The 24,850-nt window shown below is 37.1% G+C and overlaps 1 protein-coding gene across 2 annotated transcripts in view; it reads left to right on the forward strand.

The window, feature by feature from the left end:
* Positions 1-24,850, forward strand: part of CDK19 (cyclin dependent kinase 19) — a 118,815-nt gene that overhangs the window by 14,267 nt on the left and 79,698 nt on the right. For both annotated transcript variants that reach the window (XM_032682370.1, XM_032682369.1), the window contains exon 2: positions 1,984-2,059. In XM_032682370.1, coding sequence (XP_032538261.1) covers positions 1,984-2,059 — 76 coding nt within the window. The remainder of the gene's footprint in view (positions 1-1,983; positions 2,060-24,850) is intronic.

Below are 24,850 nucleotides of genomic sequence, written 5' to 3' on the forward strand. Positions count from 1 at the left end.
CTGTGTTTATGATTCCAGAGCTGTTGGTAAAAAAAAGAAAATTAATAAATTTTGTCAGATCTAGAATATTATATCTTTGGAGTTCTTTATCCTTGACACCTATTTATTTTAGCTAAGTATTTAGCTATTCCTATTTTTGCTCATTGGTCACAAAACCTAGTGTTCTAGAACTATCAACTCAGTAAGTCTGCCTTCTTTTTCCATATGCCATAATACCTTAAGCTGTTGGATTGTTTGGTTTTTGGGTTTTTGTTTTAACATCTTTTGTAATTTCTTGTTTGCATCTTAAAAGCCTGCCTGGAGTGGCTGCCTGTCAAGCTATGATGGGCTGGCAGTGGTGGTGGTGGTGCTGAGCAATGCTCTTGAAGGCAGCTTGTGCCAACCCCGATCTCTACAGTGACCTTCGGTCTGTGAAGGTCTGAGTAACTGGATGCAATGCTTTGCATCTGTAGAACTAGTTCAAGGGTAGCTGTATCAGTGGGATCCTGTGCCCAGTTAAGCAGATGTGCCAGAAGAAGTATATGATGCAGTGCTGTAGTGACTACATTGCCTTGGGATTCTAGCTGATAGTTGTGCATGGGATTGTTCTGTGCTGCATAGCTTTAACATGACCATAGTTTAAAAGCCATGATCAGTTTTAAATGTCCAGAGATGATTTTGGTTCTGCAGACAATATAATCTTGTCTTCACGGTCTCAGTAAGTGATCTCAGTTATGGAGTTAATATTTTGCAGCATATGTAAATCTTCTGCGTAGATAGCAGAACCATGTATAAGAGGGAATGGGCAGTTATTATTTACTCTTTAAAATTTGGACTAATTAATGAAATCAAAAGCAATTTCTCTTAGATAAGGTATGATCTTATTACCTCTGAAGTTACGCATTTCTTGGTTCTGCATCTTGAGCTGAGCTCTTCTAAATGACTAATTCATGAAAATAAAAAGCTGCTCAGCAGGGAAAAAAGAAGGAATCTGAATTATCGTGTCAGTAGATCCTGGTGAATTCTGCTTAGGAAGCAGACACACCCGCTTCTGAAGGTATTCTTGAAATACTTAGTGAACAGCTCTCATGAGCTGTTAATGCAGTATTTGGCCTGATTTTAGTAATGGTAACTTTTTAGGCTTTCTTTAGCCCGGAAAAGTTTTGGGTGGTGTCCCTCTGTCACCCAAAGTACAGATTTGTAAGTTATGTTTCAAAATACTGTGATATGAGGCTATTTCATTTCAACTTTCAGAGATGAATAAAAGTTTATTTTAGAAGAGGAGGATCCAATCTTATGTTGGCTGTTAAGATTTTCATCTGAATGTCTGAATGGGTGAATGTTTTGGGGGTAGTTGCAAAGCTTGTTGTAAGTTGCCGTCCTTCCCATTTCTCTGTAGAAAACTTATCTGTGCAGAATGAGAATGTATTTATCTTTGCCAGTTCCAAAATAATTTATATCACCTTAAAGTAAACCATTCCTTTAGTTTCAGCTGCAGAAGGCTCTGGGGAAAAGAGGCCCTTCAAGCCTGTAGCCTAAACATGCTTGGTCTTGCTTCCTTAGAAATCATTCTTGCACCAAATTCCAAAACACAGTGGAACACTTTATCTGCTTGGGAATTTTCCAGGCATGGGATACTAGTGTGGTGTTTTCACAGTAGTAGGCACTATCCTGGAATTTCAGGAAGAATCCTCCAAAATTCTCTGTAGATATATTTGCAGTTATTTGCAGATATTATCTCTGTTTTCAGAGAGAAATAGATACAGATTAACAAAGTTTCTTTACACAGAAATTTTGGTTTGGGATTTATAAAGTCTTTGTTAAAAGAAAACTTGCTTTTATTTTCAAAGTATAATTTATGCATAAAAGCAGATTGGCTTTTCAGCTTCTTGATCCAGATGAAATTAAAATATTTCATTAAACTTGTATTGATGGGTGTAATATAAGTTAGAGCTAAACATACTCTTCTCTTTTTTTTTTCTTTTTGTGTATGTGTGTGTACAGAAAAGATGAAAAGGAGTATGCACTGAAGCAAATTGAAGGTACAGGGATTTCCATGTCGGCCTGTAGAGAGATTGCAGTAAGTGTATATAAATGAAAGTATTTTTACTGACATTATTACTCAACAGATATTTTATTTTCCTCGCATTAAGTAACATAATATCTAAATGTTTTCTATAAAGTATGCAAGCATGAAAGTTTATTCAGATGTGAGCTTTTTTTAAAATGCTTTCTAAGTCGTAATTTTCTTTTTGGTGGAAAGGAGTGTTCTTTCCGGGTAATAGTAGGGCCTCTTTCTGGTATAATTTGTTTCTTCTGCTTTGATATGTTGAGAGGGAAATAAATGTGAACTTTTAAATGAAGTCTTATTTTAAAAAGGAATATTTTTAAAATGACTTGAAGGAAAAAGGTTCTGAAAGATTACAGCTACCATTACAAGTCCACTTGCTAAAAATGTAATTTGTTTCAGACTAATGGCAGCTTGTTCTTCTTTAGCACCCGAGAACAGTTTGTTCTCCTCATTTCTTATTTGTTTTGCTAAGTACAGAGAAATGTCATAGCAAAATAAAAACCAACTTTAATTGTATTTTTATTGCATGTGTCTTAGGAGAAAAAATTGATTCAGAAATTTCGCACTTTGAAACACATTACTGCCTATCATTTCTTCAAATTTGGTAAAAATTAAGTGTTTGTGTATGAAGGTAGAATTTGATCTTTAAATGTTTTATTTTATATCTGAAAATGTGCATTACTGTCAAAATGCTGGTACCAAGTAAAATTTTGCAAGAATTTGTTGCATTGCAAAAGAAGTTCACTTGCTTGATTAAATATTTACCTTGTCTTAATGTTGTTGCTGTGCTGCCAGCTGTTGAAATGTATGTTAGGATTGTGCCTAAAGCTTTTTATAATCTAGCAGTGTTACATTGAAACACAGCATTCAGGTGTGCAATGCAATTTGAGGCATTAGAAACGCATGATGTCCATGAACTGAACAAACCACTGTATTGTGTTCAGTGTAGTGTCCACGATAATTCTGTATGAAGAGACTTAACAGATAAAATGCTATCCTTTTAAAGTGCTTATCACTGTAAGGTCAAGGTCACTTGTGGATTTCAGAGGTGGCTGCATTGCTGTCAGTCACTTTACACAGGATTTACCCAGTGACCTTTCTGCCTTTGGAGGAAATAAGAAATCCCCTTTTAACATCAGTACTAGGTTATATTCTTGCTGCTATAAAATCGGTTTTGACAGCATTGAGGGGTTTTTGTTTCTTGGATTGTTGTTCTTTGTTTTAATTGTGCTCCTATGCAGATAATGTATGGAATAGTCTGAAGGAAACTTTCCTGTTGTCATGACAGTGGTGTGGTATGAAGCTGGTTCTGTCATACCTGGACACAACAATGTAAGGAAGTAGAGAGTGTCCAATTATTTAAAGTTGATGATACATAACTATTTTGGTCTTGTTTTTCTTTTTTTTTTTTTAAACTATTTTTTAAAATTAGTAAAGCTTTGTACAAAGCCCAGTACAGCCTGTGAATTTTGATTTCTCTTGTGTAAGTTACTTGATTACTTTCAATGGTTCATTTGGTAATTCTTGGATTATACTTTACTCTTCTTCAGACATTATTGTGAAACTCTGTAACCTGAGCTAATGGAGCAAATCACCATTTGCCTCAGTGAAATTTCAGGTTGGTCAAATATTAGAAATGTGAAAAAGGTAAAGCTGAAATAGTTGAAAAAGAAATACAAACTTTTTGTCATATAGAAACAAGCCAGAATCAAATGCATTTTGCATACAGAGAAGCAGATTTCTAATTAATGCATCAGTAGCTTATCTTGTATTTAAAGGCTTAGATAGGTGACAAAGAGGGTAATGTTTACTGATTAAATCAAGATTTTCAGCCTGGAAAGAGGCCATTTAAAAAATGTCATGAGTAGTTCTCTTGACATTCAACCCACCCCTACCCTCTCCAGCAGCAAAACAACCCCAAACCCAAACCCTACCTTGGAAGCCATGAAAGGGACACCGGTGTGCGTTCAGAATATTTTAATAATTCTGTAAACTGAAGACTCTTTACAATATGCTCAAGAAGTATATTGCTGAACTAAAAAGTGTTCAGTTTTGCAGTCCAAGGCCATTTTGCGTGTCCTATTTCTTAGACACTCAAAATAATATCTACTGGCTAACTTTCCCTAAGACAAAAGGCTCCTCTCTTCTGACATTGCAAATTCAGTTGATCTGTCTTTCCTTAGGACTTCGAGAACCATGAAGCTTCTCTTACCACCATTCACATGAGCTTTTCCTTAAAGAAGGTGTATGACAGTGAAAACGTCATTTAAGCAGTAGTTCCCAGGGCAAGTGATTGTTACTTTATTTCAAGTGTAGGGTGATACTTGCTAAAGGATTCCATATTTCAGCCAGTTCTGTTGTCTTGAATATGAAAGTATTAGAAGGTATTCTTGTACATCAAAAGACACGTGTGGGGAAAAAAAGCTAATTTGTTCCCTGTGACTCAAGTTTATTCTGAAGATTACTGAAATGGCAACTATTTCTATGTTCCTTTTATGAGGCAGATTATTGCTTGGCTTAAGCAACAGCATGTTTTGAAGAACAGTGGTGTAAAATATGAATGAGAGTTATGAAATATAGAATTTCATTTTTAGATGATTATTTATTTAATGAAAGTGACATCTCTTTCAGCTCAAGACTTGAATTAACTCATTTTGGAACTTGAGGTTGGGGGAAAGGAAGACTTTTATTCAGTTATGCTGCTTTCACATTTTATGTTTTGCTCCTTACCTTGTCTAAGTAGGTTTTCTAGAACAAGTGAAGACAGAAGCAGCAGACCAGAGTGGTATTATTTGTTAGGGCTGTTTTTTTCCTGTAAAGTATCCTGATCTTCATTTGTTCTGTTAGGAACAAATAACTATAACTTTAAAAGTCTGCAAACAGCTAATGGTAATGGAATTTTGTATTTCTTTATCAAAAAAACACCAGGGAAATACAGCTTTATCTGAGATTTCTTGTCCCAAAGGCTTCACTTCCTGTGAGAGTATTATCCAAATTAATTCTAGTACTTTGCTTTTCACCATCAAGAGACTTTAGACTTCTAATTGTGGATTTTGGGAAAAACTAATTCAGAATAAAGAAAAATAATAAGCCTTTTCTTAATCAGTGCCATTCACTAAGTACTTAGTAAATGTCTGGATATGTAGCCTGTCCTTGAGCATGGAAGAACTTCAGTGCAATTGTTGTTACTGGCTTATTTAGCTGATATGATGCAGGTCAGAATCCTAAGTGAATGGAGCATGTCTAAAAGCAGGATCGCAGCCCAAACTTTATGAAAGCAGACTTGAACCTCATCTTGGAAGAATTCTGTTCAGATACAGCCCCGGAGAGAAGAGGATACAGGAAAACATGTTGGTATTCAAGGATCAGATTCAAGAAAGCTCCATCCCAAGAAGTAGGAAAGCAAGCAAGGGCAACAGGAGGCCTGAATGGATGAACAAGGAGCTTCTTATTGAACTTGGACATAAAAAGGAATCAGGAATTTCTTTTGGAAGCAGGGATTGGTAATACAAGAGAAGTATAGAATTGCTGTTTGATCTTGCAAGAACAGGGGTTAGAAAAACCAAGGCTGATGTGGAGTTGAGTCTGGCAAGGGACCTGAAGGGCAACAAGAAAGGATTCTACAAGTACATGAATATCAAAAGGAAGACTGGGGAAAATATGAGCCTGCTGCTGAATGGGTACAATTGGTATGGAAAAGGCCAAAGTACTCAATAACTTTTTCTGCCTCATTCTTTACTAGTAAGGCCAGCTTCAGAAATCTCATGCTCTTGAGACCAGAGAAAAAGTTGAAGGAAGATTTACCTTTGGTGGAGGAGGTCCGGGTTAGGAATCGTTCAAACTGGACATACACAAGTCTGTGGTGCCTGATGAGCAAGTGCTGAGGCAGCTGCTTGGATTTCATTTTGAGACCATCCTCAGTTATCTTAGAAAGATAATAGTGAATGGAAGAGAGCAAATGTCACTCCTGTTTCCAGTGAGAATCAAGGGAAGAAGTTGATCAGCTACATCTTACTCTGGGAGGGTGATGAAGAAAATCCTGGTGGAAATGGTTTCCAAATCCATGCAGGACAAGACAGTGATTGGGCGTAGTCAGCCTAATCGAAGGGAAAATCATCCATAACCAATCTGTTAGTCTTCTACGATGAGATACCTGGCATGGTGAATGAGGTGCATGCTGTAGATTGCTTTTCTCGACTCTACTGAGATTTCTGAGGCTGTCACCCATAACATTTTTGCAGACAAGCTAACACAGCCTGTAGACAAAGATGACTACTATTAAAGGTTTCATGTGAACCAGTGGCTTGAATTAGGTCCTAGATGCTGTTTGGTCAGCTCCTGGTCCCTTCCAGCTTTTTACCCACCCTTGCCAATGAGAACTTCCCCTCTTCAAGGATAAATTACCAACTGTAGCCATCTGCTCTGTAAATAGTAATCTTAATTCTAAAATTCATTTGATTTTTCTATAATAGGGTGTTTTTATAGATAATTATTTTTTTCTGTAGAGGAAGAAAATGAGACTAGACTGTTGCAGATGATTTAAATGGGAGAAGTAGAGCCAAAAACCAGCGGCATTGCTAACCTAACCTTTTTTAAAGAATGTCCTAAGTGCTGCAGTTTTACCCTGCGTGAATGTTGGGTCTGGGACTTGTAACCATTTTAGTTGCCACATCCTGTGCCTGTGTGTACTGCTTTTTAGTGAAGGCTGCTCCTTCTGGGAGACCTTTAAATGTTGCCAGTATGCTGTGGGACACTAGTGGGAGCATTAGTTGACCTTTGTGTTCATACTTACATCTATGGGTACAGGCTAAAATAAATTTAGACTGTAATGTTAAACGAGTTGCTGAAAGCTTATTTGAACAATTCAGAATGCACAAATTATTCTCAGGCCTTTTGCCTACTGATGCAGTGTATGTTACAAACTGCTAGAGGGTACAAATATTTTGGCATCCTCAGTTTCTGAGGGTGGGCGAAGTTTTAGAAACCTTGCGGGTTAAATGATAGGTCTTTGTAACCTTTTTGCATTTCTCAGCTTTCTTGAAGAAGGCTCTGTCTCACTGTATTTATATTCTTTTCTGCCTTCCTGCTGTCTGTGACCTTCCTTTGTATGTGGACAGCTCTTCTGGGGTTGTGTTTCCCTCTTCTTGGGTTTGGGGAATCTGTGGTGGTGTGACGCTGAAGCTAAGTGGAGGAGGTCAGCCAGACTTAATGTCTCCATCTTGAAGCACTTGATGCTTTTATTCTGTGTTTCTCTGTGGTGCTGCTGGCAGCAGGGACATTCAAGTGGACATGTTGTGCCTTGCTGGTAGAGCTCGTAAAGCTTACATGCTTTTACCGCTGTCAGGGGCTACATGTCATTTGCAAGCTGCTCTCACCTCCCTGGTTGGAAACCACTTAGTCAAATGAGCTAACTGTGAAGTTACTTAATTTGAGACTGTGGACCAGACTGACCTTCTAACCTGTTTGACCCGTCTCTGCATCTCTTAAGAATGCAGAAAAGATCACCTGTACAGAAATGATGGTAACTTTTCAGTATTAATAAAACAGAAGATTTGTAATGCCATCAGTTCTCTTTTAATGAAGTTGCATAGATTTTTATAGTAGGTACAAGTCTCTGCTTCAGCTATATTGACCTTTTCTTTGGCCTTGACTATCATAGCAACTTGCAGTACTTACTGCTGTGTAGACCCATGTAGGCCTTGGTTCCTGGCTTTGTTGAAGGCAAGGTTAAGTAAAAAAAGGCTTTAAAAAAGTCTGTGTCCCTGAGTACATTTGCTGTAGGAGATTCCTTTTGAATGTCAGGGCTTCTTTTCTCTTGCCAAGATAGAATAAGTGAGTAGAATATTTGGCCACGTAAAATCTTCCCATAAATTCTCTACTACCTAATTAGAAAAGATTGTTAGATTTGTTTGTGGAAACTTTGAAACTCTACTCCCCTTTTCAATAGCTGAAGGTAGTGAAAGAAGTGAAAAAAATGTTTTTGAAGGGATTTTTATTAGAGAGCTAAGGCATGTGTTGGCTAGACGTGCCTGTGCATTTTGATTTTATAAGTATGAATCAGCTGGAAAAAGGTTTTTGTTTCAGCTACATGACAACTCATGTTTTGCATTCCATAGAAAGAATAAGAGCTTTCTGCATTACATAGTTTAATCTTGTATAATCTGTGTAATTTAAATGCTTTTTGTGTAAGGGAGTACTTAAATTCCTGCTTTGGTTATTTGTCAGAAGGATTCTATGGACATTTTCTGTCTTTTTTTATTTTATTGTACCTGAAAGAACAATTAACTTCATTAAATGAAAGTATTACATAAGTAATAAATATGTGGAATAAAACAATTTTTGTTTAATCAATGAAGTTGACTTCTTTTATATCAGCTCATAAATACACTGTAGTGTTTATGAAAAAGTTTGAAGCTTGAAGTACAATTTTTTATCAAGTAATCGTAACAAAAGTAGAGCATCATCTAAAGAGGCCGGTCGGCTCTGTTGTCTAACTACAGCTACCTCCTTCAGCAACTTAGCAACAGCAAAAAAGAGCATGCAGAGAAGAAAGGAAAAGAGAAACACTGCTTTTAGATATCTAAATGCAGAATTAAAAACTTTATTTCTTTTCATACAGAGGGTACTTTCCTTTACTTGAAGTTGTATCTCTGCTCAAAGCGGGAGAGCAATATCAACATATCGACGGCAAGTATGTTAAACAGAAAAGAAAAGCCTTTACTGCAGTCTAGCATGATATGAACCAAAGAAACTTCTCTATGAATTTGATACTTGGCATCAGTTAGGATATAATCTACATGCCCATTGCAGCTGACTAGGGAAAAATGGGTGTTCAGTGCTATTTAGACTCAATTTTTCTTTGCCTTGAATTTGTTGTTTGCTTCAGATTCTGAATATTCTGAGAACATAAAAATGCAAAACCAACTGACAATGCCTTTAACAGAAATGAAAAAAAAGCAAAACCAGACCTCTTCAGGTTAAGCTGTAGACAGCAATGCACTGAAAGCAGATAGCTACTTTATCACTCAGTTGAAGAACAACAGAATTGCAGATAATGCAGAGAAGACTTTTTGAAATATTTATCTGCAAAACTTAAATACTTACTTCAAGATTGCTTGTGTTTGTATATGCACAAATGAACATATATGCTCACAAGTTTTAAAGCTTCTGTTGGAATGTTTTGTAAATTTTGGGTTCTTTTCTGAATTTGTGTTATAAACTTTTATTTTTCTCTTCTGTTTCTCATACTTTCTTTAGCACTGAATGTTTTCCTTATGTTCCTCCATTTGTGCTTTCCCTGTAGTCAATTAAAATTAGTTTCTACATGTTTTCAGTTTCTTCTGTGTGGAGTTGTAAAATTGTTTGAATGATATATTCATTTCACATAACTAGAATGTGTCTTTTTCTAATTTAACATTACGTTGACTATTTTTGATGCCTCAGACTGAGAGGTGATGGCATGGGTTTTTAGGTGATGGATTCTTTTTAAGTTAGGACTTCAGTCTTCAAATTCTGTTACTAAATTGCCCATTTAATTCAGCAACAGGCTCACATTTTCTTGTTCAGCCTTTCACAACCAATGTAGTAGCAGAAGCTCTTGTTGCCCTCAGAATTCCTTGCAAGTGTCAAATCAAGGTGAGCTTCAGCTCTCGTGACACCATCCCTACATGCCTGGGCAATGTCTTTAAACTCCTCCCGTGTAGCCTGTCCCTATTTGCACCCCTCTGTATACTTGCATTTAAGCTCTGACAATCTGCTTAGCTGAGCAGGTTTCCTACTTGTATATTTTAATAGACCTGCCAGTTTTCCTGAGCTCCTTTGCTCTTCAGAGCTGGTTCCTGTGGCTGTCTACCAGTTCCTTCAATAAACTGAAGTCTGCTCTCCTAAAGTTCCGGGTCTGTGCTCTACTACTTGCCTTCTTCACTCAGGATCTTATAATCAAAGAATAATAGAATGGCTTGGGTTGGAGGGGGACATCAAAGATCATCTAGTTCCATCTTCCTCACCATAGGCAGTGATGCCACCCACTAGATCAGGTTGCTTGGGACCCCATCCACCCTAGCCTTGAACACTTTGAGGGATGGGGCATCCATGACCTCTCTGGGCAACCTGTTCCAGTGCCTCACCACTGTCACAGTAAAGAATTCCTTCCTGACATCTAATCTAAAAAAAAAATCTCTCCTCTTTTAGTTTAAAATTGTTCCCCCTTGTGCTATCACTATCTACTTGTGTAAAAAGTCCCTCTCCTCCTTTTTTATGAGCTCCATTTAAGTACTGGAAGACCACTGGAGAGAGATCTCCCTGGAGCCTTCTCTTCTCCATGCTGAATATCTTCAAGTGTACTAGCTAATGGTTGCTACAGCCAAAGCTGCCTTTGATTGTCACATCTGCAAATAATTCTTGTTTTAGAATTATTATAGAACAGCTGGGTGCTACCATTATTGGCCCTTCCAGTGTGTATATCAAGAAATTGTTTGTGATAGCCTCCAAAAGTTAACTAGGTTCCTTGTGCCCCGCTGTGTTGCCTTCCCAGTGGATGTCAGGGAGGATGTCTTGTAAGAATGAGGGTTTGTGGGTCAGAGACTTCTCCCAACACAATGTCATTCTTACTAGTCTCTGCAGTGTTCCTCATCCGCAAGCTGCCTGAGACTTCTTGGTGCACAGGGAGTCTGTGAGGCAGAAATGAAATGTTATGAGTAGTGCCTAAAACAGATAAATTAATACAGAACAGAGATGGCTGGATTGAAAATTGAATATCAGTGGGGAAAAAATTCTAGGAATTTGAGCAAATATTACTTTTTTTCATTCCATTATCTGGCATTGTTTTCAACCCTGTATATGGATAAGTGGATAGCATTTTTAGTCTGCAGTTATATTTTACTCTGCAAGTTTTTGTGTGCAAGTTTTAGTCAGCTTTGTTTATTTGAAGGCAAAATGTCACCTTACCTTTGACTAGAACTTTATTCACTTAATTGAATTTCATTATGTTAGCAGTTTCAGTGTGGTGTTTTCTTGTGAACCTCTGTGTCTTTTTCTATGGTAAGCTGGAAAGTAGCTCTGTTTGAATACAGTTTCTGCTGTATCTTATTGAGATTTGTCTGGTCTCTGTGTTGACTTGAGGTGTTATTGTATGGGGGTTTTAAGATGCAAGGAGGCTTTCCTGTCTCTAAACTGTAGTTAACAGTCCAATAGTGACTAAGTAGATAACCTGGTGTCTTTGATTCTGTGATGTATCTTGCCCGTAGACTTACAGTGTGAGGTTGTTGCTTAGTTTGCGTTTTGGTAAGAAGGTGTGAGCATCTTAGTCATGTTCTTGGCTCCATTTGGCCATCTGATTGGCAGAATATTTCTGCCTTGTAGAAGGAGCATCATGTTCATTCTTCCTATGTCACCAGCAGTGTCAGGATGCTTCCTGAAACCTGTTGCCTGTATGTAGTGCATACACAAAATTGTGGGTGTAAGTATATGCCATGGGTATACTTGACCTTGAGCTTTTTTGTGTGCAGCTACCTGAGCATGCTGAAGTTAATGTACTTCAGACTGGCTGTACTTTTGGAAAAAGTTATTAGTTTTCTGAATATGCAAACAGCATATTGAAAAAAGCTATCAGTAGAATAATTTTGATTGGAGGCAGTTATGAAATAGTTATGAAATATGCTGCCAGTTCTTGAAGACATTTGAGAAAGTCTCTGCCTTTTCCTTCTGTGCTAATGAAGTTATTCTATCCCATGGCCCCTGCAGAGTTTGTTTCTCAACTGTCATTGTCTTTCCATATTTTCACTTGCTTATTAGATTACTTTAGTTTCTTTTTTACCTCAGTTGCCTTTTGTACTATTTCCCTTGCTTTCCTTTATCTCCAGATGCCTTTAATATTTACAAGCAGTATAGTGATTTCCTGTCCGCTAGCTGTGTCTTGAATCCATTTTGGTTTGACTTCTCTAAGTTTCTACCCTAAAAAAGCTTCTTATTACTGCAATTAATGGTTTCTCTCTGGTAAAACTCCAAGGTTTGTTCAGTATCCTCATTTGCCTTAGTATCCTTGCACTTCAGACTAATAGTTATTTCTTCTTTTTTGACATGTTATATTTGTTATGTATTAGTGATTTTGTTCTTGCCTAGGTTTTATTTAGTCTTTCTTTTTTTTCTGAGGATGGGTGATCTTGCATCTTTACAGTCTGTCTCTTAAGTATTTATTATACTTGTGGGCTAAAAAATACTTTATTGTTACTAAATTGTCTTTTGTACTGTTTCACATCTGAAATTCACTGAACTTTGCTCAAAGCCTTGCAGTCAAAATAAGTAATTCTGCTGTGATTTTACATTTTAATCATTTTCAGCTATCTCAATTGTTCAGATTTTCAGTTTAAGGCCAGATGTATTATTTAATTTTTGCTACTTCTGGGCATCTCAAGTCCAAGCCATTTTCAAGCTTTTATTTATCATCTTCAGTACTTCTAGAATTCATGTTTTCTTTTTTAACACAAATGGGCCTGGAAAACAGATCTGTAGTCCTGTCTCAATGGAATTATTTTCATACAATCAGAATGGTTTGGGTTGGAAGGGAAATTAGAGATCATCTAGTTCCAACCCCTCTGCCATGTTCAGGGACACCTTCCACTAGACCAGGTTGCTCAGAGCCCCATCCAACCTGGCCTTGAACACTTCCAGGGATGGGGCATCACGGCTGCTCTATGCAAGATTTTCCAATGCCTCACCATGCTCACAGTAAAGAATTTCTTCCTTATGTCTAGTCTAACCCCACCCTCTGTCTTTTTAAAGCCATTCCCCCTTGTCCTGTCACTATGTGCCTCTCTCCAACCTTAACGATTCTGATTTCGGCTTCTGTTTCATTGGTCCTCCATCACATGCACACAGAGGAAAAAAAATAAATCCATCCATCTTGATGAAGCACACAAAAGAATTTGTCATTTGGTGCGCTTCATGGTTGTTAATATTTTATCAATATTTATAAAACTATGATGAGTTTGCTAAGGCAACAAAAGGCATCTTCAAAGTTTGATCTGCTGCTTCTCTCCTAAATTTGGCTGGAGGACACTAGCGAGTGCCAGTAAGGGATGAGCCCTTGTGGTACTTGAATAATTCCAGTAATCCGGGGGATGGCAGTGAAGGTGACTCTGTCTGCACCACATTCAAGGGGATTTCTAGATTTGTTGGGACTTGGTCTCAGAGTAACCGTAAGCAGCAGCATTTTCAGCTTGACAGCTTGGCAGTGGTGGAAACTGGCCAAATACAAAGCCTCAGAGTGACTGTTGCTTGGCTGAAGGACAGTAACACAGCCATTGCCTTTAATGCATATGGAAGTTGGCTTCAGTATATGTGATCTAATAAATGTGGGCTTAATGTTAAAAAGTCACAGCATTCAGTTGCATTAGCCGCGATAAAGGAGTGGTGGGGAGAGTGAATATGCAGTGTGGCTTAGGTTGATATTGCCCTTTTATAGTGCATGGTGCTCAGAAGGATTCTGTTGTCTAGGTAACAGGGTCTGTACTTCATTTCTTAAGAAAGATGGAACAGATGTTCCTGCAAGAAGCAACCAATTATCACCAGTGAGAATATTGGCAGTATTTAAGCTAATTGCTTTGTTGTTGCAATTCATATGCTATGAATAGTAAAGAAAATTTAAAGGCAGGAATCTTCATTGGATGGCTTTTCCTGAATGAGGTTTAAAAAAAATATTTATTTAAAAATATTATAAAATAGCACTCACTCATCAGTGTGTCTTTTCAAGCTTCCATTTATCACTGCATTTTCTTCTATATCATTCAGTCTTTTTATCTGATATTTGTAGTGTCTCTTTCGTGATCGAGTCCCATTGCTCCATCACATCTGTGTCACATCATATTAATTTGTTTTGTTTATTTAAAATACCTAAAAATCTGAAGGCAATAGGGTAAAAGGATGCTTGCAATGGAATAAGACACTGAGGGGCTTTTCTGTCATGTAAATCTAAGATTTCTTTTTTTCGGTGGCACAATCCAGGCACAGCAACTCGGATAGGGACTGTGCCATAAAAAACTGGGGCAAAAAGGAAGCCATACAGACAGGTGTATGTGTGAAACCCTCCTATGTGCTGCTTAAATGGGGACATAACTTGTGTGGTGGTGACAGTGGCAAGAAAGGGAGTAGAGCTGAAGGGGGGACAACATGGAACAAGGAGTGCCCGAGCTCTCCCACTGCAGCACTCAAAGGCAGCGTACCTTGTTTTTATGAAACTTTGTGCTAAAGTAATCTCATGTATAAATTAAAGTGTTTATTGTTTTCATGGATGTAACTTTGTCAGCCTGGAAGATTACTGTAGTGCTTACAGCATCGGATGTGTTCTTGTCTTTTATAAAGAGATCTAGGGGGAGGTGTGTGTGCAAATCCATTTTTATATCTTTGGGATAAAATCTGATGTTGGGTATTAAATAAGAAAAGAGAGCACTGGGACCAGATTCTCAGGGCACTGTTTGTGAGTCCTTAGCAAAGCTAAGCCATAGCATTATGCATTTTAGACAAAAGATCTGGCCCATTGCCTGAACTTTTCCATGGTTCTTGCCAAATATAAAAGGCAAATATTCTGTTTTTTAGGTAAGGCATTGCAAAAACATGGGTTTTGTCTTGGCAGTAATAGGATAAAGGAAGAATCCTTGACCTACTCTCTTTTTATCGGCTCTGATAAAGGACATGCTGTTTTGATTTTTATCTAACTGTGGAAAATGTCATAATGAGTGGAAACGAAGTGCATGTTGCACTTTTTGGATTATTTGGCTGAGTTATCCTATTGTATAGTAGTGACATGTTGATTGGAACAAAATGTCTTACTACATTCAGTTATTTCAATAACCATTGTAAAACATTTGCAGTCCGAGGAGGAAAAAAAATATTGTTTCTGGGTTTTTTTAATCCTTTGTACCAGGCTACTTGCATGTAACTTATAATCTTTTACTTGTTATCCTTCCTCTGACTCTGGCTCCTGGCTCACTTTCTGTAAACTGTTCTGTGTTAGTTCTCAGTAATTTAATGCAGATAATGCATCCAGTCAGCTGCATGTATTAGCTTATCTTTGCCTCTTCAGTCAGGAGCAATACTGCTTCAGTGTTTATGTTCACTATCAGGTATGCTCTTTCATTGTCCTTTTCAGTCACTGTTGTCTCTAATTTCTATTCCAAACCTTTTCTTTATTATATGGTTTATCCTTTGTATAGTATCCTTCATATTCTGTTGCTCAGACTTCCTTATGATATTTACTGTGTAAATATTTGTGACTTCTCATTTGTGATTTCATTCCTGCTTGCTTTTCTTCTTGATACACTTTTTGATTCTCCTTGTTTCCCTATTTTATCACAGGATCTGTCAGCAGCAATATTTACTACTTTTACTGCTTCTTTTGTATTCTAGAGTGCTTATAATACAATCTTAGCTTCTGCAGATTTTTCAGCTACTTTCATGAGAGTTTTCTCCATTTTTACAGTTTAATTATATCACATATTGCCAGTCTCAGGTTCTTTTCACCTCCCTTGACACACACAGTGAACTCTCCTCTTCTTCTGCTATGCCTTTTCGTACAAATCATTCTGACTGATTTTATTCCCGGAGGTCATGCTCAAAGGATAAAAGAATTTGACAAGTACTATATATTTTTCCATTTTCTATCCTTGGAAATAGAAGCTCCTTCCTTATGCTGCTTCTTTTCCCTGCAGTAGTTCCTTTGCCTTATGTCTTGCTTTTTTCTGCTTCTTTCTGACCTTCTGCTCACAACACAGCCTGCCATCTTGAGTAACCTCACTGTCATGGGAACTAGTGCTTAAAAGAGGAGAACAAGAGGACACTTTTGCCAGAGGGTTGGTGGGCTTCTGGACTTTGTGCCAAGGTTGGGTTGCTGGGCCTCTGGCCTTTGTGCCAAGGTTAGGAGAGGTGTTTGCTGAATTGCACACATTTCTGTGTGTCTCTCCCCCCTTAACACTTTCGGTATTTGCTTTTTGCTTTCCCTTCCACTACTCTTTGCCTCAGTCTTGTTTTTCCTACATAGTTCATTCCTTTTTATACTTTTGTTTGTTTGTTTGTTTTCCAGTCCTCACATCACCAACACCATTTTTGCCGCTCTTCTGCTTTGCTAGTGTCCTCTGCTTTTTTTTCTCTCCTCACCTCTGATGTACTACTGTAGTCCATGTATCCTTGTCCCATGGTCTAGGGTCTTTCTCCAAGGTCTCATGTATCTGTTCACTTCTGATTCCAGCTCTGCCATTCCTCCTGTTCATGGTGTTTCTCCTTGGGGTGGTTCTTCTGACTGGTTTTTCTTCACCTTCTTCCTGCTGCTCCTCTTTCTGTAGTAAGTTTCATGTCCATTGCTCTAGAAGAAGTCATCCTTCTCCTCAGGACTGAGCTAAGCAAGAGAAAAATGAGGGGAAACTTTCTCCTTTGTTTTAGTGCCAGAGCTCTGACCTGCATCATTTAACAGCTCTAAGGTTCTTCCTACAGAGTATACTCAAATAACATTTTTTTTTCCCCAAGGGAAAGTGAAGCATTAGATGGCAGTTTGATGATAAAAAATTGCTTAGCCTGGCTTTGTTTCTTTGCTAACCTGTGCAGAAGTGCAAAAGATCTCATAATACTGGGCAGCTTGTGTAATAAAATTATGTTTACATTTATCAGCATTGAATTTTAATGTAGTGGAAATGGGAGAGAAACTACCCTGCCTATTTACAGTGATGGCTTCTTGAACAATCATTGCTTTAGTACGGGTTGAGGGTAGAGTGAGAATCTTTGAATCTTTGTCACTCTTCTTCTGATAAGCTCTCCAAGTTTAAGAGCACACAGTAAAGCAAATTCAAAATCACTAGAATGACTTTCAAGTGAGTTTCTAAAGTCAAGACCTGAGAGCAAACCAGGCTCGGTCAACCAAATAAATCCCTGGTGTGTTTGGATGTTGAGTGTCTTTGTGCTATCCTGATCTCTTTCCACTTCAGAAAGGATACAGTAGCACTAGAAAAGGTAAAGAGAAGGGGAATCAAGAAAGTTGGGGATACAAACTACTTCCTTATGAACAGAGACAAAATAGCCTGGGAATCTGTGGTTTGGAAGAGGGAGAAGATGAAGGAAGATGTGGGAGGTCCAAAATCACAGACTGAGTTGATAGATGCACATAAATGAACTGTCATTTTGGCGGAGATTATAAAAATGTTATGTGCTGCTGCTAATTGCATGCTTAATGAAATACTGGAAGAGTTCTGTTGCAGGTCTGGAGAGTGACTTCGAATTACTCATTTCTGCATATCTGGGACAGTGTCTGCACTCAGTTGTCAGGAAGAAACTCTATCCTGAATGTTTGTGTTACGTTGTTTTCAGAGCTGCATGGCTTTTGCTGCCTTGGGCAAAAATTCAGTTCACTACCCATGTGCTTGCAGTAGAAGTTGCTTTAGAGAAAGGTAATATTCAGTGGAAGATAAATGCAGAATGTCATGTGCTTAACCTCTTATGTTAGTAAATATTAACCAGTTACTAGTTTCTTCATTTTATTAGCTACTATTGTTTCAAAAGCTCTCTTACAAAATTAATATTGTTCTGAGTCCTTACGAGTTACCATAAGAGCATATTTACCATACTTTTTTTCTATTTTTATCTCTTTGCTCACCAAATTTTTAAATTTCATTAAACCACCTTTTCGAGCCTTCCTGAACTGTATCCCTCCTTATTGAGGGAAATACTGATTTTGCTGCATTCATTGTCTCATTGAAGAATTTTTCATATATAATAGAATAAAGAGGAAATAGCAGGCTTTAGATTGCAAACTGACTTTTTTTATCCAGTTGCAGTCTGATCCTGAGAGTATGAGAGGAATCTTTTCGTAGGCGTTTAATGACTTGGGAGACTGCCAATGAACATCTTGTTTTAGCTTGCTTCATGCATTAGGTTTGTCTAACGTGTGGCTAAAGGTTACAGAAAATATGGGTAAAAAGTGAAAACCTACAAGCAAAAGCAGAACAAATTTAACAGGTAATTGTGTTAATGACCACTTAGAGCATTCTAGTGTTGTGCTTCCAGAGTGAAATGCTGATTTTGTTGTAAATAACTGTCAACAGACTAATTATAGAAATAATTCTTGAGTTAAAACTTTGAAAGAGTAATATTCTTAAATTAATCTGATCTGGAAACAGTATACAAGAAACCTGATGTTAAAACTGTGTGCAAAACTTTTGGTATTTTAGACAGACCCAAGTTAATGAAAGGAAGTTAAGAACCAAAAATAATACGTTCTCTCCTCCTGTCCACAGGAGGAGCAGGGTATTGTACTTGCAACTGTAGGCTTGTCTATTATCTTGTTTAGGTAGAAGTAAGACATTAAAGCACATCAGTTGAAGTGCATCAAATTTTAATGGATGCTGTCATTTAGAACTAAAGCGGCTTTTGTTTGATTCTTATAAGGAACAGAGGTTTAATGTGTTTAATATGTTTTGAATTCATACCTCTGATTTGATTTAATTTTCTATTTAAAGAAGACTTGAACTATAAATTATGTATCTAAATGCCTGCATCCCACTGGAGTATATGTGAAGAATAATCATTAGAGGATTTTTTTAAATTTATTTTTTTCCCCCCTCTCTAACTATATGAAGGTAATCTTTTTTTAATCCTGAAGTGCTAATTATGTCACATAGTAGTGTCACTGAAAACTTGACATGATCTACAAGATTGTGTTATTCCTCTATGAAAAATCTGCTATTTCTGTGATTCAGCATCATGGAAATGGTACCTAACAGAATTGTATCCTGGCTGGAGATTGCTATTGTGTTGCTGGATGAGTCTTCAGTGTTTGGTCCAGATTAGGGCATAGGCACCTGACTTAATTTCTTCTCAGAGCATGGACTTAATGCTGGCTTTATGGTCATCTCTCGTACAACCACTGGATATAAAGTTAAGCTGCCACTGATTTTTTTTTTCCCCCCAGACAGTTTTGAATGACAGGAGAGTGTTGGATTAATACATTGTCATATCAGAAGAGTGCTTTTTTAATATGCTATTGGAAATGATAAATTGTTGTTGAACTGTTGCCTAATGATAACACTTGATTTATATTCCCATGTATTTTTATATTGGAGAAATAATTGTCTGCAAGTTGAGGACTTAGATGTGACAGTACTCAGCAGCAGCATACTGGACCTTGAATAGTACACCAAGTCCTTTACAAAGGAGGGGTAGATTTGAATTCTGTAGTTGGATTGGTAACGTTGAGCATGACCACTTGAGAAACTACATAGGCTTGAAGTTCCATGATGTATACAACATTTCTTCGCTGTTTCTAGGACTGGAATACCTTCCTAGGCTGTAAGGAGTCACTTCTATTTATTTGGAATATTGTCCTGAAGTGCTTGAGCTGCGTCTTTTCAGGTACCGCGGCCCTCATGCTCAGCAGGTCAGAGCAGTGGGGAGGACTGAAGCCAGTTTGCCATTGGTGGGAGTGCTTTGGTTATTGAGCCGTCAGATTGAGAGGACACGCTGGCAAATTTGTTACAGAGCCAAATCTGTTATGTATCATCGGAGAGAACCCCTTACCAGTTGAATTTTGCAGGACAAGAGGGCACGGTCTTAAGCTCTGCCAGGGAAGGTTTAGGTTGGATATAAGGAAAAAAATTTTTACAGAGAGAGTAATTTTTTACAGAGAGAGTAATCAGACCTTGAAATGAGACCTTGGAATCCAGGGAGGTGGTGGATTAACCAGCCCTGGAGGTTTTTAAAATGAGACTGGATTTGGCACTTAGTGCCATGGTCTAGTAACCAGGGTGATACTGGATCAATGGTTGGACTTCAAGATCTTGCAGGTCTTTTCCAACCCAGTTGATTCCATGTGCTCTGGGTCTGCATGGAAGCAAATGCAGGAAATTTTCATATCACAGGATAGAGAACTTCAGTAGCAAAAACAGAGGCACGGAATTGCACTTTTCTCAGTCCAGTAGACATATTTACCAAGTTGGAAGGCTGGTTGGTCATTGTCACTATTTGGGTGCAAGAAGTTGTTGGGTGGATGTTTTTTTCAAGATCTAGAATTTATTTTAATGGTAACTTCAAATAACTTATAATTTGTGTTGTGTAGTTTGTAATGTATAGACTGTGGAAAATGGCAGACTGTCACAAAAATGAAAAATTACTTTAATAATAAAATAAATCAAAAAGTTAGTTAAGAAGATGAATCAATAAGTAGACTTCAAAACTAAAGGGGAAAAATAGGCTGTAAAAATATGTTTTCAGGATAGCATTGTAATCCCTATCCAATATTTTGCATAGGTTAGAAATTTATTACTTCTTGAGAGTTTCATCACTATGGTGCCATAATTAATTATGTTGAGGTTGGAAAAACATATTTCTTGGCCATTCTTTACTAAAACTTTGTTCCTCTTACTCTGGTTCATATACCATTTATCATTCTGAAGTCTTCTTGAGAGGAATATCTACTTTGAAAAATGGATGTTTGATCAGAATTGGTGTCTAATTTCATTATTTGCCCTTCTACAGGGCTTTTGGAAAACCTCAGTTGCCATCACTGTTTATTCACTGTGAGATACAGTGCAAGAGCAAGGTGATAACTGGTTGCCAGGAAATCAGAAAAGTGTGGAAATGTTAAAATAAGCCCTGTAAGAGAAAACTAGTTGCAGTTTAAAAACCCAGACAGAATGTGTAAGTCTGTGGAATTATGTGATGCTACTTCTGAATTCTAAAGGGATATTAGCAAAGTGGTATGTTGTGTCCCCTCTGCCCCATTCTAATGCTTTAATATAACTTTAGTTTTAAGAGCATTTGTTAGTTTGTTGGGAAATTTCTTTATCTTCTCAGTAACAGGAAAAATTTCTGGGCAACCAAAAAGCAAATTCAGGGTATCTTAAAGTCTTCAGAAATTACAAACATTTCCAACTGCTTTTTAGCAGGTTATTTTCTATAGATGTTTTCAATGTAGTTGGAGTTATCTGAGTGGGATGAATGTTCTTTTATTTTCTTTTAAGCCAAATAAGGAGAAAAATCTCTGTGAGAGACAAAGCTTTAATTTATCTATACCTTTTGGTTGGGAGGAAAATGGTTGTTGTTAAGTCTCTGTCAGACTGACCAAAACTGGCTATGGAGCTGCCTTTGACAGAAGAGAGAGTATAGAGTTCAATTGTCCTAAAGGAAATAAGGTTTCCTTTGGGAAGATGCATAAATTCAATAATAATTCAGATGTATTTTATAGAAAAGATATGGAAAAAATTATATATTTAATATGTGCACTGGAAGTAAGTTGGTTTTTGTGGTCTTAATGTCAGAGTTTCCTTATATAGTTGTATTAAAAATTTCTTATTGTGTAAGTAATTTTACAGTAGTTCTTTATTTGTACTTAAAAGTCTGTGCTGTGGTACATGATATTGGTAAATAAGAAATAGAAAGAATCCTTATATGTGTATTTCTGCCCGTGTTCTTCAAGAAAAATGCCAAAATTACTTAATTTTCTATTGTTGGGAACCTCAAGAATTAAAAATGCAGTTATCCTAGTTTCTATTCCTTTATTGAAATTTAATACTTAAGAAAAGTCTTTTGCCAAGCTTTTGTTTCAGAATAATAATGTTATTTAGCAATACCAGATCATTTTCAGCTCCTGAAATGAAAATATTTATAGAATAAATACTTTCTTAATCCTTCTCATAGGAGAAGGGTGGGGCAGATTTTTGTCCTCTTCCTGTCCTGACATTTGGCAATTTACTAGCTAGATTCTGCTCAGTGTCTTTTTACTTCTTTATATTTTAAAACATACTTGATTTTTCTCTTGTGGGAATTTGGAAACCTCACAGTTTGGGGACTGTGCACTTTAGAGAGATGGAAGTATGAAGAAAGGAGAATGGTGAAGGAAGTGTAAAGCAACTTTGAGGGATGCTTCAATATGAAGGACTGCTTGGGATCAAACCGATGAAGATTGGGTACATGTATAGGAGAATTAGAGGGAAGGAGAGAGTCTGTTTGGAGTCTGCTTTAAAATATTTTAGCTTGTTAATTTTAAATTGGAGCATGCCTTGTAAACTCAGGCAGTACTCCTAGCAGTTCACGTAAGAGTCCCCTACTTGTTTTTGCAATGCCAAAGGCTGTCCAAGGACAGGCCTTACCAGACCAGTATACCAAGAATGTCCTCTCTGAAGCAGAGCTTAAGCTGATGCTTAAGTTTACTTTTACCTTTCTTCTTAGGTTCTTTGGACAATGGTTTTTTTGGTTTTGGTTTGGTTTGGGTTTTTTTTGTGTTTGTGTGTAGATATAGATATCCATGTCAATTTTTCTGTTGAGTGCATCTTTTTGAGACCTCTTAGACATGTGTGAGCCTTGTACAAATTAAAGCTGGAAATGAACCCTCTGTACCTGCTTAGTTTGAAGCTATTATTATAAAGACTTTTTTTGGTGCTTTGGTTATGCAGTAACTCTGTAATTGTAATTTCTCCAAGTTTCAGTGTTACTAATATAAACAACATGATCAAGGTAATCCAAATTGGAAAATCCCAAAATTCAGAATTATTAACAAAGTTGAATTTTGAGTCATTTTTTAATATGGTACGCTGCTTCAGTTCCCCTCTATTTTATTCTTCTTGATAACTTTGAGACCAGTAGCACAGTTAGCAAAGGATTGTTCTTACAAGTTTAATAAGCAACTACCTGTTTTTTGTTTGTTGTTTTTTTGTTTTGGTTTGGTTTTGTTTGGTTTTTTGTTTGTTTTTTTTTTTTTTAGAGACCCATATATAATTCCCTGAGGGAAAAGCTGCAGCACAGGGTCTTCGTGGATTCTGTGTGGAAAGGATAATATTAATAATACAGAGGAGAGGATCTAGGATTGATTAATAACATTCCAACGTAAGTTGGAATTTTAAAAGATCCTCTGAAGACGTAAAATGATGACCTTTAGTTTTCTTCGAAAAGCCTAGTGTCAATTAAAAAACAACTTCAGTGACCCTAGAAGCTTTGAATATGTTCATCACACAAGAAGTGACTAAAATTCTACATCATGCAATTACTTTTATGAGATATCAGGCTCATGTTTTGGTCTTTTCTATGATTTCTTGTAATCCACATTTCTGCCTGCTAAAGGTTTTCATTCTAACCTTGAAAATGGTTTAATGCAGTACTACAGTGTGCACTTCCATCAAGGAAACTACCAAGGCTGTTCCAGATCAGTTTAAGTACCTAGATCAAAAGACTGAAGTAGACTGTGTGAAAGGTAGGAACACCTCTTAGATGAGATTTGCCTCTGAATAAATTTCTGAAGATGATTATAGGTTTTGTCATCACTGACACGGAAATACGTTTGCTGCAAGATTTACTGTTGTCAGTAGTGAGAACACTGTTTGTGTTCCAGTTTTCTCTAATTTTTCTTAGGTTTCCTTCACAGCGAGATGAAAGTGTCTGTCCTCACCCTGCTTTTGTAAGTGCTATCTAGAAAGCATTATTCATCCTGTGGTATAAAAGTATTTCTCTGCAAGATTTGTTTCTTTGAGGAATGTACTGTTTGACTGTTTTTAAATGTGCTAAACACCCTTGTTATTGATCATGTTGTTTATGTTAGTAACACTGCAACTCTTCACCTATTCACAGAAATTGTCTCTCTTTGGGGGGAAAAAGGCAGAACTTTACATACCTCAAATAAGAGCAAGAGTGTTCCTAGTTGCTAGTCTACTTCATATAAAAGTTACTTGCATTATATGGTGGTAGACAATTTGCAGGCTAAGTTCAGAGTTTAAATCAAATTGGTCTAGGAGCTCGCTGCCAATCAGTACATGAGCTTTTCAATCTGCTGGAGATGATCAGTAAAACCTCATTAAACCTGTCTTTTGTGAAGGCTTCTATACAGGCAAGTACTGCATTGGCATCTATCTAGTGAATCTAGTGGCTGACATATCAAATTGTCAAGTAATTTTGTTTTCCAATGTTGATCAAAGCACAAATGAAGTATACTGTTTTCCCTGCTATTGAGAAACTATTCCTGAACCTTCCTGTTCATCAGATGCCATCTTGCAGAGTAATTTTATCTCTTATCAGTTGTGTCTTTCTACTCTCGAACATGATTATCATTTAGCGTAATGATCTCTTTCATCTTTAGTGTTCATGTCTTTGTATTTTAGTGGACATCCATCTTATTTCCTTTCAATATTTGATCAGTTACAGTAATTGAGAAAGCCTTTTATTCCCTGTTGGGAGATAGATTGTTCACTCCTTTGGTCACCCTTTGCCTCTTTCAGAGCAAATTCATCTTTTCATGTGTGTGTGGAGCGGGAAGTGTTTGAGCATGAGTAAAGAAAACTGCATATAGTATTTTAAAAATAGATCACAGAAACCTTTTATATATTGATATCAATAGATCCTTTCTCTTCTGCAAATACCTCAATTAGATATCCGATAATATCCAGTTCTACCTTTTTTCACCTGCACCTGATGACTTCTCAGTCTGTAGTAGAAATTCTTGATTAGTTTCTAAGTGCATGATTTCAGATTTTGTGCTCATCCCGTTTCTATTACTCTTTGTTTACTCAGTCATGGAATAAAATAGCATAAAAAATGATGCATTAGCACACTCCTTTTCTTCATTGGGAACGCTGTTTTTATTGAATCAGCTAATTTAATTCACACTCATGATTTTGATGCTAAGATGGGTTTTATTAATAAACACAATACTTTTTCTTTGTTAACTTCCCAAATAGTTAATATATAGAACTACTTGGCCTTGAAATGTATCCCATTGTGGGCTGCCTTTTTAGGTAGTTTCTTGCTCACCTCGAACTTATTCCCATCTTTTCCATCTGA

This window comes from Chiroxiphia lanceolata, chromosome 3 (assembly GCF_009829145.1).
Source record: "Chiroxiphia lanceolata isolate bChiLan1 chromosome 3, bChiLan1.pri, whole genome shotgun sequence".
NCBI lineage: Eukaryota > Metazoa > Chordata > Aves > Passeriformes > Pipridae > Chiroxiphia > Chiroxiphia lanceolata.